Here is a 16,201-nt window from a genome sequence, read left to right as displayed (position 1 = left end):
TGGGGGTTTGGGTTTTGTTTTGTTTTGTTTTTTAACAAAATTAAACTGAGAGCTTTGCCCTCCCGGCTCTGTTGGAGCTGTTAACTCTTCCCTAGGGAGGATCTGAGGGTCCATCCCAGGGTGTGCAGGGGATAGCAGCTTGTTTCCCAGGTGACATGCACATTCCTGGCTCTTGGTGCTTGACCCTGGGCCAGCTTTCCTCATGGAACAGTTATTTCCTGCACTGGTTGTGTCACAGAGCCTCGTCCTCACAGCCCTTCTCCTGTGTCTGTTTGTCTGGGGGGGGTTGTAGATCTTTCCTTCCTCAGGACTGGGTTCAAGGGCACATTTCCTGCTTGAAATGCTGCACCCCTCCAGCCCACCCACTGTGGGGTGGGTGCTGTGGGTTTGCTGGGTTCTGCTGCTTTGCTTTTGCTGTGCTGAGAGCTACCAGGGGCTGGTGCTGCTGGGTCCATCGACCTGCCCCTGCCTGCTGCTCTGCCAGAGGTTCTGATCCACCCAGAACCTCAGCAGGAAGGAGCCCCGTCTGCTTCTGCCCCGACATCTGAGCAGAAAAGCAGGCGTGGGCTGGGAGAGTGGGTGCTTTACTGAAACAAACCTAGGGGCTGTGAAGGGGTCTGTGCCCCCTCCTGGAGCCATCCTGGGGTATGTCCTGTACAGCTCCTCCCACAGGCACCGAGCTGCCCACACTGCTGCTCATCTTTTGTTCTCTGTCTGGGCAGTGGGGTTGGAGAGGTTTTGGTTCAGGCTGAGCCCTCTGCTCTCCTTCCCAGGGAGGTGGTTGCTCTCCACTAACTGCTGGATCTCTGCCCAGGCCTCATCCAGGTACTGGGATGAACGGATCCATCGGAAGAATAAACCTGGGAGAGACAGGGCTGTGTGTTACTTGAGGGAGGGAAAAGTGGAGCAGCAATTCCTCACCCAGCCCTGCTGGGAGCTGGGCTCTGGAGTGCTGGACCCAGCTTACCCTGCCATAGCTGGATGCTCTGGGGCTCAACAGACGGCCAGATGACCAGGGGGTTGGGTGAGTAGAGGGGGTTCAGGTACTTCTTCTTCTCCCCAGGCTGGTTCAACCAAGCCCAGAGGGAGTGTGTGCTCTCCTTCACTTTACACAGACACCTACGGAAGAGCCCAGACCCTTTTCAGTCTCTGGCAAGGGGCCACATTTGACCCAAGCTGTGATCTGGAGGGCTTTACTCTGCCCTGTCTGGCAGTGTGGTGGCCCTGCCCTGGCCACAGCCCCAGGGTCACGGTGGTGGTGTCCTCAGGGGATGGTGGTGTCCACAGGGGACAGTGCTGTCCCCCACCCCACTCACCTCTCCTTCTCATTGTTGCAGAGGAAGGTGCCATAGGCAGAGGCGTAGGCATTGTCAAAGAGGGTGAGCAGGAGGTGTTCACCAAACTCGAGGGAGAAGGGGAACTGTCGGCTCAGCTGCCACACACAGTCCAGGAAGAGGAGGAAAAGTGGTGCCTCCTGCTTCAGCCGGGCCTGGGGGGTGGCAGAGCGGGCGCAGCGGAGGTGGAAGGGGTGTCCAGCCTGCAGGACCCCAGAGGGGGCAGAAGAGGGGTGAAGGGAGTGATCACCAAGCCGGGAGGCTCGTTCCCTTTGGAACCCCACTGCTCTCACCTCGATCCACTCCCTCTCCAGCAGTCCCTGGAAGCCCAGCAGCGTGCGGCAGGATGGGTCCAGGATCACCTGGACCAGTGCTGTCACCAGCAGTGTGGTGTCTGTCCCCTCTGCCCCGTGCACCAGCACACTGCTCTCCTCCCTGCGGGTGATGCTGGGGTGACTCCTGAGGTCTCAGCCCCACTGAGAGTGGGGGCTGTGGGGCAGCAGCCCCCCCGTTACCTGTCCATGCACTGGGCAGCCAGGCAGGCTGTGCTCAAGGCTGCCTTGATGTGGCTCAGCCAGCGGCAGCTCTCCAGCCGGCTCAGCCAGCGGTCCATGCTGAGGGAGGAGTCATTGCAGGCTTCCACCAGTTTCATGAAGCTCTCCTGCAGTGGGCGGCCTCTGGGAGGGGAGGGAAAGGGGGTGTCAGGGGCCTGAAGAGTCAGAGAATCATCAGGGTCCACCTTAACCACTACATCATCTCCTCAAGCACCACATCCCCCTGAGTTTTGAGTAACTTCAGGGATGGCATCTCCACCACCTCCCTGGGCAACCTGCTCCAGATATCTCTTTCAGTGGAGAAATTTTTCCTAATAACTAATCTGAACTTTTTTTTTTTTTTTTTTTTTTTTTTTTTTTTTTTTTGGGGGGGTGGGGAGGAGAGAGGGCTGGTGTCCCCATGTGCTTGGCAGGGTACTGTGAGCACCTGTGTCATGAGCCTGCCAGGCCTCAGCTCAGCCTCTCACCTCTCCAGGGGCCGATGCAGCCTCCTCCATTGTGGGTAGGAGGATTTGGGCTCTGTTCCCCCCCCCAGTCATCCGTGCCTGCTTTGCTGCCTGTGCTGAGCGTGTGTCGATGACAAAGCCCCGGTGCTCCTCGTCCAGAACCGCCCCCAGCAGCCGCTCGTCCTCCCGGCAGCGCTTTCGGTTGGGTCCGGTCAGTGGCTGACTGCTGCGGAGCAGGGCCTGCAGAGGGAGGAGCAGCTCCATGGGATGGGGGGGTGGGTGGGTTCCAGACCCCTTCACCCCGCTACGGAAGAGAAATGGACTTACGGTGCCGTTCTCACGGTGGTAATAGCTGAGGACGGGGAACCGCCCGCCCTGCCGGTACCGGGACGCCTTTTTCAAAGAGTCGTCGTCCACCCCCGCCGGCACAATGACAGCGGGGGGGTACGTGGGGCAGGTGGTGAAGTCTTGGTTCACCTCACTCAGCCGCCACCGGTTTGTCTGAGGGAAAGGTGTGAGGGGGGGGGTGTTGGGTGGATGTCCCCCGGCAGCCCTGGTGTGGGTGGGGGGAGCTGTTCCCCCCCAGCCCAGCCGGGTCACTCCCCTCCGGGCTCACCTGCGAGGCGATCTGCTGGAAGTACCTCTGCAGGGGGAAGAGGCTCCAACCTTCCTCCAGCTTCAGGCTCTGGGGTCTGTAGAAGAACGGGTACATCATCATCACCGAGTCCACTGAGGAGAGGGCCTGGAGCAGGAGATAAAGGTGGAAGCTGAGTAGGGAGACGGCCTGGAATGTCCCCAGGGACTCTACAAACCCCATCCTCCCACTTGGCCACATCCCGGTGTGGGTTGGGCAGGCAGGCACCAGCACCACCATCCCCAAGGGCTCCTCGTGCCAATATAACCGGGAACTGAGTGTTTGCCCACAGTATTGACAGACCCAGAGCAAACACTGCTTTCTCCTGCCAACCCTTTGTACCCCAGCAGGGCTCTGGACGGACTCTCCAGCCACCCTGGAGCTCACCTCGATGGAGCTGGCGACGTTCAGACACTCCTCCGTGCCCGGGATCTCCAGCTGAAGCACCTTCAGATCTTTGCAGTGGAGCGTGATGGTGCCAGAGGAACCAGTGAGCCTAAAGGGAGGAGGAGGAGGGTCAGGGCTAGCTGTCAGTCTGTGTAGATAGACAGACAGACAGACAGACAAGCTCAGAGCTACCCTCTCCCCCTGGGAGAGCCAAGCAGGGTGAAGCAGGAGGGCTGTGCCATTGCCGAATCACAGGCTCTCATCTGGTGCTGGGGGCTGGAGTTTCCATCTCTCCACCAGGGTGGGTGTCAGTGGGAACCGTGGTGGTCAGCACAAAGCCCAGAGAGTGTTAAAGGCCAAACCTGGTGTCTGGTGGGGAGTCCATGGGGGCTGGTACCAGCCTAAATTCTGCACACTTAGGCATGGAGGAAAAGAGGAGGAAAAGAGGAGGTCAACGCCCGGCGATGCCAGCATCCTCTGGGCCGTGGAGAAGAGGAAGGATGGGGCTCCATGGGTGGGGTGGCTGAGCTCTGGGGTAGGCGAGTGTCAGGAGAGCAGCAGGGAATCTCCTCCAACTCAGGAAGGGGTGAGGCCGCTAAAAGGGGGTGCAGGGCAGGACCCACCTCTTCTCCACAGCATCCACGTTGCGAATGAGCAGCCACAGCTCCAAGGTGCTGGGCTGGGCATCCCCCCCGGGGCAGGAGGAGAGGAGCAGGTGGTGGCTGGTGATGCACAGGGTGCCCTTCACTGCCGGCAGCCCCACACACGACAGAACCACGTTCTCCACCGTTGCTGTCTTGATCAGTTCCGAGAATTCCATGGCGGCAGAGACCGCCGGCAGACCCTTGGCTGGGCACAAGGGATCTGTGGCTGTAGGGAGAAAGGGGAAATCCTGCACGGCCCAGCCTGCAAACCCCGTCTTCCCTCTGTGTCACACGGGGCCCTACAGCCTCACCCCCCTCTTGGTGTTTACTTTGTCACCTCCAGCATATGGAACTCCCTCACTGCAAAACGCAGGGCAGGGGCACAGATTTCCTCTCCTCACCTACTGCTCTCCCCCGACAGCGCTGTCATTGCACATGGGGAAACTGAGGCAAGGTGAGGAGGAGTTGGGTGAGTGACTGGAAGCACTGCCCGCCCCGGACACCCCTGGGCTTACCTGATGGGGCAGTCAAGAAGGGGGACGACACCTCCGGGTGCAAGTGGGGGACCTCGGGGACGAAGGGGAACTCAGGGTGCAAGCAGGGGACTGTGGGGTGAAAGCAGGGGATGTTGGAGTGCAGACCGGGATCGTGGGGTGCAAGCAGGGGACCCCAGCATTCAAACAGGGAACTGCTGGGCAAAAGCAAGGAGGCTCGCGGTGCAAGCGAGGAGCTCTGGGTGCAGGGAGGGAGCTCGGGGTGTAAGCCAGGGGGCTCAGGCTGCAAGCAGGGAGCTTGGGCTGCAAGGAGGGACCTCGGGGTGCAAGCAGGCGAGCTCAGGGTGCCAGCACGGAGGGGGCGATGACCCCCCCAGCCCTGCCTGCCGCCAGGGGGGCGGCTCGGCGACCGGCGGATGTCGAGTTTAAGGTGGCCCGGCCCGGGGACGGCTCCGCTGGCTGCATCGGGTGCCGAGGACGCTCCCCGGGCAGGCGGGAGGGGATGGGAGCGCTGAGGTGTGGGGGGCACATCGCGGGGGGAGGAGGTGACACACAGCGAGGGGACACCTCAACAAGATCTCTGGGGACGATCCCAGAAGGGCTGGAGGAGATGGGGGGGATGTCCCCGGGGCAGGGGGCCGTAGGGCAGCCGGGGTAGGCTCGTCCCATCCCTCCCCTGCTCCCGGAGCGTTCCCGGGCAGAGCTGCCACCCCCAGAGGGGTGAAAAAGGAGCAGCGGAAGGATCCTAACCCGGTTCCACCTTAAGGGCCCGGTCGGGGTGTGGGACTCCGGCTGCCCCCCGGCTCCTCTCCCCGTTCCCCCCACATCCCCCCCACCCCGCAGGGTTATTTTTCCTTCCTTGGGTTTTTTTTGGCACCCTAGCCTCGGGTGCAGGAGGTGATAAATCATCCCCTTGCCAGGACGTCCCGGTGAAGCCTTCTTCTCCGGGAACAGGGAGTCTCCTCCCAGCTGGAGACAACAATGCTAAAAAAAAAGGGAAACAAAAAATAGACATAAACCCGTCACGAACAAAACTTTAAAAAAACCCAACAACCTCCTTTGCACTTCGCTGGATAAGGAAAGTTCCTGACGGTTGGAACTGTCCTCGGCGACCCCGACCTTTATTGTTCCGGGGGTGGATAAATAGCCGGGACTCACCGGGGGGCGATGTGTGTGTCTGTGTGTATATACATATATATATGTGTGTGTGTGTATGTATAGCAGCTCCATTTGCACGGGGGCTTTGAGGGTAGGGACAGGTCACTCCCGGGTTTAGCGCTGTGGCTGTGGATGCCACCATGCCCTTGGACCAGCTGAAGTTCAAGGAGCTGGGTGAGGAGGAGCCCACCTGGGAGGAGGAGAGCCTGGACAGCCTGAAGGCTTTGACGGCCAAACTGAAGCTGCAGACCCGGAGACCTTCTTACCTAGAATGGGAAGCCCGGGTGCAGGGACAGCCCTGGCGCAGCCGGACCCCCGGAGGGGCAGATCAGGGCCCTGGGGACGAGTGGGATGGTGGCATCTGTGGCTTTGCCACCATGGAGGCGGCTCTGGAGTGGCTAAGGACGGAGCTGGTGAGTAGCTGCAGGGGGGACAGGGGGCACCAAGGGTGGGCGAGGACGGAGCCCAGCAGGGGAATGGGGTCACGGGGCTTCTCGGTGCAGAGGGAGCGAGTGCATCCCCACCTCACACCATGGGGATGGGATGTGCTGGGGTCAGGGTGCTCCTGCCTCAGCGCCCTGCTTTGCTCCTTTGCCCGGGACAACTGCTGGACCAGGACTTTTGCAAGAGGTGTGTGTGGCTCTGCCATACCATGGCTCCTGCACCATGCTAGGGGGTGACAGCTTTGTCACAGTCTCACACTTGTCACTCCCTTCTGCCTGCTCTGCTGGTGGCACGGCTGTGGGGGGCATCTGGGGGCTGTCACCTCAGCACAAACCCTGTGCATGGGCTCTGTGCTGATTCCAGGGCCACTTGTGCTCGTAGTCCCAGGTGGGTTTGTGCCCCGACAGACCCGCTGGCCGGGTCAGTGGCTGTTCCTGTTCCATCCCTGATGCCCATCTCCCCAAGCAGCAGGAGATGCAGGCTGTGGACCAGCGCCTGGCACAGCAGCTGATGGGCCTGCGGGCACGGCTGCACCGGCTGAAGGTGGAGCAGGCCTGTCACCAGCACAAGGAGATGCTGGACGATGCTACCTTCGGCCTCGAGGGCTGCGAGGAAGACTCTGACTTGCTCTGCAACATCCCTCCCAAGGCTGCCTTCCTGCTCTCCGTGCCCCTCAAGCACATCGGTGTCACCCGCATGAACATCAACTCCCGAAGGTTTTCCCTCTGCTGAAGGTGCTGGAACCTCTCTGCTCCCAGCCCGGGTGGGTGTGTTGGACCTGATGGGGCTCTCAGGTCCCTCCCAAGATGCCTCGGGGACTGTGGAGCTGCTGCAAGGGCTGAGATACCTCAGGACAGGGGGTGCTGAGTTGTGGTGCAGTGCCACACCACGGTGACATGGGAAATGCCACTGTCCTGTTGGGCATGGGGTGTTTTGGGGCACCCAGTACCTTGTCCCTAGGGATGTCAGGGCCAACCACAGTGGAAAATGTAAGGAACAGCACTTTGAGGTGGAATAAAAGGAGGTGAAGGTGAGAGCTGATGTTTTTCCCCTTTATTGCAATCACCCAGGCACATGCCTGCACCTCCTGGTGTGGCTTAACTGGGAGTGGCAGGAGGGACCATGATGCCATCACCCCTTCCCTGGATGCTCCCCGGGGCTCCTCACAGGCTGGGAAGCTTCTCATCAGTTTCTGCTGCAGGACAGTGCCATGTCTCTGCTTTGGGGACACCATTGCCAGGCTCTCCCTGGGTGCCCTGGCAGTGGGTGGGTGCTGGGGCTGTGACAGAGCAGGAAATGCTCCTCACCCAACCAGCTGCAAATTGTTTTTGAGGCTTGAGACCAGGAGGTGATGGGGATGATGTTCAGGGTTCTGCAGCTCTGGGACCATGTCCTGCCCTATCTTCTGACCCATTGCAATACTTTGTTGTATGTACTGTTGTTGCTGTCCCTCGGGTTAGTGCCAGCCAGGGCTGTCAACACTGCCCTCACCAGAGGGTTTTGCTTTTGACTTTTTCCCTTCCTCTATCCATCCCAAAACATTCACAAAGTAAGTTGTCCCTTGGGGATATGACTTCACACTGTGCTGTGTTTCTTTGCAACCAGTGCCTGGAAAGCTGTGGGGTGACCCAGGCATAATTCTGGAGACTGCTTCTCCTTTCCAGGATAGCATCAGGACCTGGGGAGAGCCCCACAGGCACCCTCAGGCCGTGGCACACCCCAGGGCCTGGCAGCTCTCCCCACCACCCCTTGCTCGAGGCTGGGGAGCACGATGAGGAATGGGCCCGGGAAATGTCCCTGCCAGGGTGGATGCTGCATCCGCCGCTGTGTCCCCTCCTCCAGCACAGCTGCGCTTCCTGCCCCTGGCTCCGCAGAGCAGCCGGCAGGTACCTCTGGCTTCATCTTTGATCGACAAAGCCAAGGCAGTAGCCTTGTGGTTGCTCTGCTCCGAGATGTCTCAAAAAAAAAAATCTTCAGGGCTGGCAGCCGGGCTGGGGCACAACGAGTCCCCTGTGTCCCCTGGGCTTCAGCCGCTGCCACCGTGGCTCTCGGGGTGCTGGGCTCAGGGGTGACCCGGTGCTGACAGCCAAAGTAGGGCTGTGGGTCCCACAAGCTGCAGGGATCAGGGGTGGCGGGGGGATGGTGTCACCAGTCTGCCCACACCCAGCACCAGGGAGGGGGCAGCACAAGGGACCGGGGATCTCAAGGGGTCAGCACTGCCCAGGCAGCAGGTGACAGCCCCCTGCCTGTCACCCACCCCTTGCACCACACCTCCCCTGGGTCCCCACATCCCACCGGCCAAGGGGCTCAGCATCCCCTTGCCCTGCTGGTCCCTGGGGACTGGTGGCCAGGGCACCTGTAGCAGGGACCCTGGGGGCCAGGGATGGCAGGAAGCCATCGGGGTTTGTCACTCGCTCTTGCGGTTGTGTGCGAGCTCTGAACCAACTTCTCTCGAGTTTGCTCATGAGGCAGGAAGCCAGGGCAGGCAGGGAGCAAGAGAGGGTGTTGGCAGGACACAGGGGGCTTGTGTCTGCTCTCCAGAGGGTCCCCAGGCTGTAGCTGGGGATGGTGAGGATGTGAGCAGGAGACAGCACCATCGCTCCTGCTGCCGGGCCATGGGAGTCTGAGACCACCAAGAGGTAACAGGGACTGGGGGAACAGAGGGTTTGCACCCCCCGGGTAGGTGCTGGGGACCCCCCGGCTGCCTGCTGAGGGCAGGGGTCCTGTTGCACTCTCTGAGGTTGCCCCTTGGGGGGGTTTGGGCTCATCACTGCGGGGGGATGTGGGTGAGGGATGGGGGAGCAGGGCTATGATCTCCATTCCTCTGTGACCTCCCAGCAGGGGAAAAAGCTACTGCTCTGATGTCTTCTCCCCACCCAGGGTGGGAGTGGGGGGCTCTCCCTGACCCCCTCTTTCCAGGGCAAAGCAGTTTTGTCCCCAAGGCCAGGCTCTTGCCTGCCCGCTTAGGGACAGGCAGTGGTCCTGCTTCAGGGGACCACTGCCCAGTTTGGGGGGTTCAGACACTGCCATACACTTTGTTTCAGTGCTGTCTCAGCCCCAAACATCCCCCCTGCTCCATGGTGGCTCTGGGGCCATGGTCCTTTGCATCTCTACAAGGCTATGCCAGGCATGGGGGTGACTGTCCAGCTGGGTCACCCCTGTTTTGGGGACACTCAGGGCACCAGGGTGAGCCTTGAAGAGGGACAGGGTCAGCCTCAGCCCTCCTCACACCCACCCATGCCAAGGCACCCAGGTCTGCCCAAAGCAGTGTGCGTGGAAGGGCCAGAACGGGGGCAGCTCCTCCAGGGAGGATCTGGGGGGTCCCCACACGCTCCCGAGCAAAACTGGGGAGAGGCACAACCATGGTGGTGCAAGGATGTGTGTGCAAACCCCACGCACACACACACACGCACAGAGGGAGCATGACAAGGGGTGCCTGTGCCCCTCCTAAGCTGCCTGCACACATGAAATTCAGTTGCACAGATGCAGGCACAAAACCCAACTTCAAACACCCTTTGTCACTGGTGTGGCCCTCAAAACCAGGCAGGTGACAGGGCTGCTGGGTGGAAATTATACTGTGGCTTGGGTACAAAAAAAAGGAAAAAAAAAAGTACAATGGCAGCATCTCCCTCCCCACCCATGCTTTGAGCAGGGAGGAAAAAAACACTCTCCAGCAGCAGTCCCTGTTATTAAAGGTGTTTGAAGGACTGGGGGGAAGGTTTTGGAGTGTGAGGTCAGGTTTTGGAGAGCAGGAGCAGCCTCTGCAGGGCCAGGGTTGTGCTCAGGGCTGGGCATGGGCTCTGCTGCTGCCTGGGCACTGCCTGCTCCTGTCTGTGTTGGGACACTGTGGTGAGGCCAGGCACATTTGGGTGCAAAGTGTGTTCCTGAATAAGCATTACTAGGAGCTGGAGACACCAAAGTTTGTTTGTTTTTTTTTTTACCATTTAAATCCCAAAGCAGCATTACATGGTGTGGAGGAGACTTGCTCATCTGCTCTCTCCTTTCCAAAAATCACCTGCCAGCTGCCAGGGCACCCCAGCGTGGCACTGTGGGGGCAGTCCCCGTGTCCCTGCTCTGGATGCTGAAACAGCCACATCAACCCCAAGGGAAGGGGGCTCCTGGCCTGCCAAACCAGGTGGATGGTGGCACTGGGGCTTGGTGGCAGCTTGAGTAGTCCTCAGCTGGCCATGGGAGTACCCACTGCAGTGAAGCCCCCACTGAAGCATGGGGGAAGGTGGATTTTGGTGGCTGCTTGTGAAAACACAACAGCATGATGGCTCCTGGGTAGGAAACCTAGAAGAAAATGATGGTGGCAGCACTGGTGGCCCAGGACTCCCAGCAAAGCAGCTCCCAGTTCCTGCCAGGGACCTGGGATGAGGATCCTGGCAGCTGCATCTCCTCACTGCCAGATAAAAGCTCCTGCTCGGTGGTTGCCCAAGCAGCTGCTGATTTTGGGTGCTGGGGCAGAGACACCCGGGCTGGCTCCTGGCTCCTGGCTCCTGGCTCCCGGCTCCCAGCCCTGCCTTTGGCACCTGATGCCTGCAGAAACCACACTGGGACCTCCCAGAGAGCCCCCAGAGCTGCTGGGAAGAGGGTTTGAGAGCTGAGGCTCAGTGGAGATAAATCCTGGTGGTGTAAGCATGGGAGGTTCTGTGGAAGAGCTTTTTCAGGCCTGTGGGCTGCCGTTTCCTTGTGACACATCAAGTGGGAAGGTGAGAGCTGCTAGAGTGGTTTGCAGAGCCCATATGACATCGGTGGCATCGTCCCCTCCATGTCAGGGGCCCTGGGACACAGCCCTGTGCTGGATTGGTGTCGGCCAAGGCTGATGCTTGAGGTTGGGAGATGTTTGATATTTCAGAGTGAGCTGCTGAGGATGAGGCTCCCAAGCAAGGGTGAGGGTCCCCGAGCAGGGGTGGATGTTAAAGGATGCAGGAACACAGTGATGGGGATCAAATCTTTGGTGAGAAGCCAGTGAGAGTCCCAGGGTGGGCAGAAGGAAATTGGAGGTGATGCAGCATGGGTGGAGGAGCACTCACACCCACCTCTGACCCCTGGAGCCACTTCTAGGGCTGGGGAGGTGCCTGGTCCAGCCAGACAAGGTGAAACGTGGGGTGCAGGGCAGGGATCCCAATGGGATGTTTGTGAGGGAGAACAATGGGACACCAAGGGAGCCTCAGGCTGGGGATTAATTGTCTTCAGTGTTTTTTAATTAATAAAGTCAGAAGAAAATTAGGAGGAAATATGGCTGGGGGCAGGGAGGCAGGGGGTGCCCTCGGTGCAGCAGAGTCTGGAGTGTGGACCATGAGATGTGGGCAGAAGGATGTGGATATGCTGGAGTGGGAGGAGAGGCAGAGCAGGAGGGGTGAAGCTGCTCTCCCTGCCTCACCCCCTGCAGCCACCATGGGCTGCTGCTGCAGCTCCCACTACGATGAGGACTGGATTGAGAACATCGACATCTGTGAGCACTGCAATTACCCCATCGAGCCCGTCAGCAAGCACCAGGTGAGGAGGGGGAGGGGAGCAGCCCCCCATCCTGGTAGCCAAATGCCTCCAGTAGGTGGCCATGGGATGGCCTCACAGGGCTCCTCATCCCCTGGCAGAGGCTGAACTGCAACAGCTCTGAGGTGCAAGACCCCTTGGTGACCTTCAAGGCCCCATCCCCACCATGCTCCCCACTGCAAGGTAAGATCCAGCTGCAAGCAGGGAGTGGCTGGGGACAGCCCCACATTGGCCACCACCACCCTACTGCTCTCTGCTTGTCCTCCCAGATAAGTTGGTGGTGGCCCTGTACAACTATGAGCCCATGCATGATGGGGACCTGGGGCTGCAGAAGGGTGAGAAACTTCGCATCCTGGAAGAGTGAGCGAGAGCTGATGGTGTCCCAGCACCCACACCAGCACAACCCCACAGCTCCCTGAATGGTGTCCTCGTGCTGCCAGGGAGGGCTGTGGGGGTCCTGGCATCCAGGGGGTTCTCACCTCGCTGTGTTCCTGCAGGAGTGGGGAGTGGTGGAAGGCACAGTCGCTCACCACCGGCCAGGAGGGATTGATCCCCTACAACTTCGTGGCCATGGTGAACAGCCTGGAGCCCGAGCCGTGAGTGGGAGATGAGCTCTACCCTGGCAGGAGCTGTGCTGGTGGGGGTGTGGGATGGAAAGGTGCCAGGAACATCTCCTAAAGGTGTCCTGAGCCCAACCCTGCCCTGTGTCTCCAGGTGGTTCTTCAAAAACATCAGCCGCAAGGATGCGGAGCGGCAGCTCCTGGCATCGGGCAACACCCACGGCTCCTTCCTCATCCGGGAGAGTGAGACCTCCAAAGGTACCGTCCCATGGGTCCCACCATGCTGCCACCTCCTGCCACCAGTACCGGGAAAGGTGCAGGACAAGAACTAGGATCCAAAACCCACCTGCTTCCTCCCGATCTCCTCAGGCTCTTACTCACTGTCAGTGAGGGACTTTGACCAGAACCAGGGTGAGACAGTGAAGCACTACAAGATCCGTAACATGGACCGTGGTGGTTACTACATCTCCCCCCGTGTCACCTTCAGTAGCTTGCATGAGTTGGTGGAGTATTACACACGTATGTGCTGCTGGGGGGCAGGGAGGGACCCAGGCTGGTCCTGCCTGCAGGGGATGGAGATGGAGATTGGGATGGGATGGAGACTGGGATGAGCAGGACACATTGCTACCTGTGCCCCAGCTTGTGCTGGATGTCCCATGCCCTCTGCCTGCACTGATGGTGGCTCTGCCTGCCCCTGCCCTCCAGGCAGCTCCAATGGGCTCTGCACCAGCCTGGCCAAGCCCTGCCGGACCCAGAAGCCACAGAAGCCGTGGTGGCAGGATGAGTGGGAGGTACCACGGGAGTCACTGAAGCTGGTGGAGAAGCTGGGAGCAGGGCAGTTTGGAGAAGTCTGGATGGGTGAGTCAGAGTGAAACTGGGGTGCTTCCTTGTGGATGAGGAGATGTGGGCAGCAGCAACCAGGCCCTGCAGTCTCCTTGGCCTGGGGAGGGGTCTGGCTGGGGTCTCACATGGAGCAACCAGCACAGCCCTAGGTGTGGGACCTCATTTTTTCACAAGGGCCCTGGAAGAAGGGAGAAAACCAGCAGCCCAGAGGAAGCTCTGGTTTATCCAGAGCAGCCTAAGCTTCCCCACTCATCTACTCCTGTCCACCCAGACCCCTGCATGGGTGCTGGCTGTCCCCAGAAGTCCGCTCTAGGAGCTAGGCTTCAGCACACTGCCCAACTCCCCCAGTCACCCCTCCTGTTCAAAGCCCAACACCCAGCAACTTCCTCTCCTTCTGAAAGCCACAGGTAAAGATATCTGCCTGGTGGGTTCAAATGTGGTTATAGATTTTTGCCCAGGAGGTGGCCAGCACTGAGCTGTGATCATCCCAAAAGTCCTCTGTCTCCACTGCAACAATCCACTGGGCTGCAAGGGTCCCTCACCAGCCTTCACTGCCTCTGGGCTTGGTCTTCAGCAGTCTTTGCAACCTCCAATGTCTCTTGCTTGTGCATTCTTGGCTAGGGATGTTCCAGACCCACAGAGCCGCCTCTGTGCTTGCCCAGCACCCCTATTGCCACACATTTCTCTGCAGGTTTCTACAACGGCCACACCAAGGTGGCCATCAAAAGCTTGAAGCAGGGCAGCATGTCACCCAGTGCCTTCCTGGAGGAGGCCAACCTCATGAAGAACCTGCAGCATCCACGGCTGGTGAGGCTCTATGCCGTGGTGACGAAGGAGCCCATCTACATCATCACTGAGTACATGGAGAAGGGTGAGGGCAGTGGGGAGCTGCCCACCATGGGGGGGGGGGAGGCTGTGGTCCCTTCAGATCCTGACTGTCCCTTCCCAGTGCTGGGTGGGTGCTGGTTTGTGTGTCTCAAGCTGCTTTTGGCATCCTTCATCTCCCCATGCTCTGCATCCCGGGTCTGGGAGCTCGGAGGTCAGCCCTGGCAGGAGGCAAAGGACCATGCAGCCAGGGTGGTCTCCTGCCCACCCCCTCTTGCCTGCTTTTTCGGGGTCCCCCCCGTTGGGTGGTGCTTGGGGGAGGGGAGGCAGCTCCTTCCTGCTGCTGAGACCTTCCTTGCAGGCAGCCTGGTGGATTTCCTTAAGACCTCGGAAGGAGTCAAGCTCAGCATCAACAAACTGCTGGACATGGCAGCACAGGTGGGGAGAGGAGGGAGCGAAGCCTCGGGGGGGCTGCCGGGGGCCAGGGATGGGCCTAGTGGTTTCTGCTAATGGCGTTAATTGCAATTATCCCGGAGGGCAGATCGCCGAGGGCATGGCCTTCATCGAGGCCAAGAACTACATCCACCGCGACCTGCGGGCTGCCAACATCCTCGTGTCTGACACCCTGGGCTGCAAAATCGCCGACTTCGGGCTCGCCCGTCTGATCGAGGACAACGAGTACACAGCCCGAGAGGGTGCGTGTCCCCCCACGCCGGGAGCTGCGGGATGCCCCGGGGGAGAGGGACAAGTGAGGGGTCTTCTTTCTTCTCCCCCCTCCATCTCTTCCCCCCCCCCCCCAGATGGGTGGGGGCTGTGGGACCTTGCACACCCCCCATGCTCTATGTTTGGTGGGGTGACAGCCCTACCTGGTGGCTACTACAGGAACCGACGTGCTGGCCCACTGCAGGGTGGCTGTTGTCAAGGGGGGGTCGGAAGGCTGGCTGTCACCTAACGAGCTCATCCCCAGACGTGCAGCAGGGACAGAGGCTGAGCAGGGTTAAACAGAGAGAGACTTTCCCAGCCCAGCTGTTAACATCTCTTCCTCCCCTCCAGCTGTTTTGTTGATTTGTTTTGTGTTTTTTTTTTTGTTTTGTTTGTTTGTTTGTTTGTTTTTTCCAGGGGCTAAATTCCCCATTAAGTGGACGGCGCCGGAGGCGATTAATTACGGCACGTTCACCATCAAGTCCGACGTCTGGTCTTTCGGCATCCTGCTGACAGAGATCGTCACCTACGGCCGGATCCCGTATCCAGGTCAGGATTTCCCAGCAGCTGTGGGTGACAGAAGGGCTTTGGCACCCCACGCAAGCGCACAGCCCCGAGTGTCTGCATGCACTCCTGCACGAACACACACGCGTCCTGAGCTGCCCCGGCTGGCTCTGTGCCCCGCCACGCCTTTCACCACGCCTTCCTCCATCCCTTCCTCCATCCCTTCCTCCATCCTTTCCACCATCGTTCCACCACGGGTTCCACCATGCCTTCTTCCATGTCTTTCTCCACGTTTTCCACCATCCCTTCCACCATGGTTCCCACCGTTTCCCCAAGCAACACGGTCAACCACAGCCCAAAAATGCCACTGGGGGGTTTAGGGTTGAGGTTTACAGGGAGAAAGGATGTTTTTCCCCACGGGATTTGCAAGCGTAGGGTGCGAGCTGGTGGGTGACTCGTGTTGTCCCGGCAGGGATGACCAACCCCGAGGTGATCCAGAACCTGGAGCGGGGTTACCGCATGCCCCAGCCCGACAACTGCCCCCAGGAGCTCTATGAACTGATGGTGCAGTGCTGGAAGGAGCAGCCCGAGGAACGTCCAACCTTTGAGTACATGAAGAGTGTGTTGGAGGACTTCTTCACCGCCACCGAGGGCCAATATCAGCAGCAGCCATGAGGGACTCCGGGTGTTGGGGTGTCTGGGGGTGCACCGGGTCCCTACAGACTCCATCCACATCGCCCTGGGGTGCTTGGAGAACGCTCTCTGGACCTCGGCAGTAAAGATTTGAAGCTCTTCAGGTCTCTGGAGCAGTGGGGTCCAGCTGACAAGTGGCACTGAAGAGCGGAGGGATGGCACATGGGGGGCTCTGGTGGGTGCCCCCCAGGCTGTCCCCCTGCTTGCCAGGGGCCACACCAAACCCCCTCAGCCTGCTGCCTCAGCTCCTGCAGCCCCCGTGGTGGCAGTCACCCCCCCACAGCCATGCCTGCCCCAGCCCTTGGCCAAGGGGTCTGCCCTGGACCCTCCGTGGTGTTTTGGGGACAACAAAGACTTTTGCACCGGTGGCCACGGGGCAAGTGGGGTTTAGCCTCAGGGGATGGACTCACACTGACCCCAGCCCAAGCTCCTCTCACACAACCCTGGCTCAACCTCCCCAGGAGGGAGCAGGTGGGGTCT

At 59.9% G+C, this 16,201-nt stretch overlaps 3 protein-coding genes across 5 annotated transcripts; 2 read left to right on the top strand and 1 right to left on the bottom strand.

Annotated features, from left to right (window-relative positions):
- LOC103527649 (myotubularin-related protein 9-like) lies at positions 1-4,807 on the bottom strand. The gene is given in 13 exon segments (XM_030464311.1): positions 1-860; positions 968-1,119; positions 1,317-1,537; positions 1,628-1,769; positions 1,850-2,011; positions 2,356-2,420; positions 2,422-2,574; positions 2,662-2,835; positions 2,951-3,076; positions 3,356-3,464; positions 3,979-4,225; positions 4,515-4,604; positions 4,715-4,807. Coding segments are annotated over 11 exon segments (1,665 nt in total). The 5' UTR covers positions 4,176-4,225; positions 4,515-4,604; positions 4,715-4,807; the 3' UTR covers positions 1-696.
- A 312-nt stretch (positions 4,808-5,119) lies between these two features.
- Positions 5,120-7,110, top strand: FAM167B (family with sequence similarity 167 member B). Of its 3 annotated transcripts, none has more exons than XM_030464316.1 (2): positions 5,120-6,064; positions 6,477-7,110. In XM_030464316.1, the coding sequence occupies exons 1-2, from the start codon at positions 5,792-5,794 to the stop codon at positions 6,825-6,827; spliced, it is 624 nt and encodes a 207-aa protein (XP_030320176.1). In that variant the 5' UTR covers positions 5,120-5,791; the 3' UTR covers positions 6,828-7,110. The 3 variants fall into 3 exon arrangements, with proteins under 3 accessions (XP_030320176.1, XP_030320177.1, XP_008491047.1); XM_030464317.1 differs by having other exon boundaries at positions 5,121-6,064; positions 6,561-7,110; XM_008492825.2 differs by having other exon boundaries at positions 5,124-6,064; positions 6,564-7,110.
- Positions 7,111-11,495: 4,385 nt separating this feature from the next.
- LCK (LCK proto-oncogene, Src family tyrosine kinase) lies at positions 11,496-15,825 on the top strand. Its single transcript, XM_008492828.2, has 12 exons — positions 11,496-11,597; positions 11,696-11,777; positions 11,864-11,954; positions 12,092-12,190; positions 12,309-12,412; positions 12,524-12,673; positions 12,860-13,012; positions 13,689-13,868; positions 14,184-14,260; positions 14,364-14,517; positions 14,942-15,073; positions 15,501-15,825. Exons 1-12 carry the CDS (start codon positions 11,496-11,498, stop codon positions 15,701-15,703), a joined length of 1,527 nt encoding a protein of 508 aa, XP_008491050.1. The 3' UTR covers positions 15,704-15,825.
- Positions 15,826-16,201: the final 376 nt, after the last annotated feature.

Source organism: Calypte anna, chromosome 23 (genome assembly GCF_003957555.1).
Source record: "Calypte anna isolate BGI_N300 chromosome 23, bCalAnn1_v1.p, whole genome shotgun sequence".
Taxonomy (NCBI): domain Eukaryota; kingdom Metazoa; phylum Chordata; class Aves; order Apodiformes; family Trochilidae; genus Calypte; species Calypte anna.
Note: the sequence above shows the minus strand (reverse complement) of the source record. Positions and strands in the feature narration are given on the sequence as shown.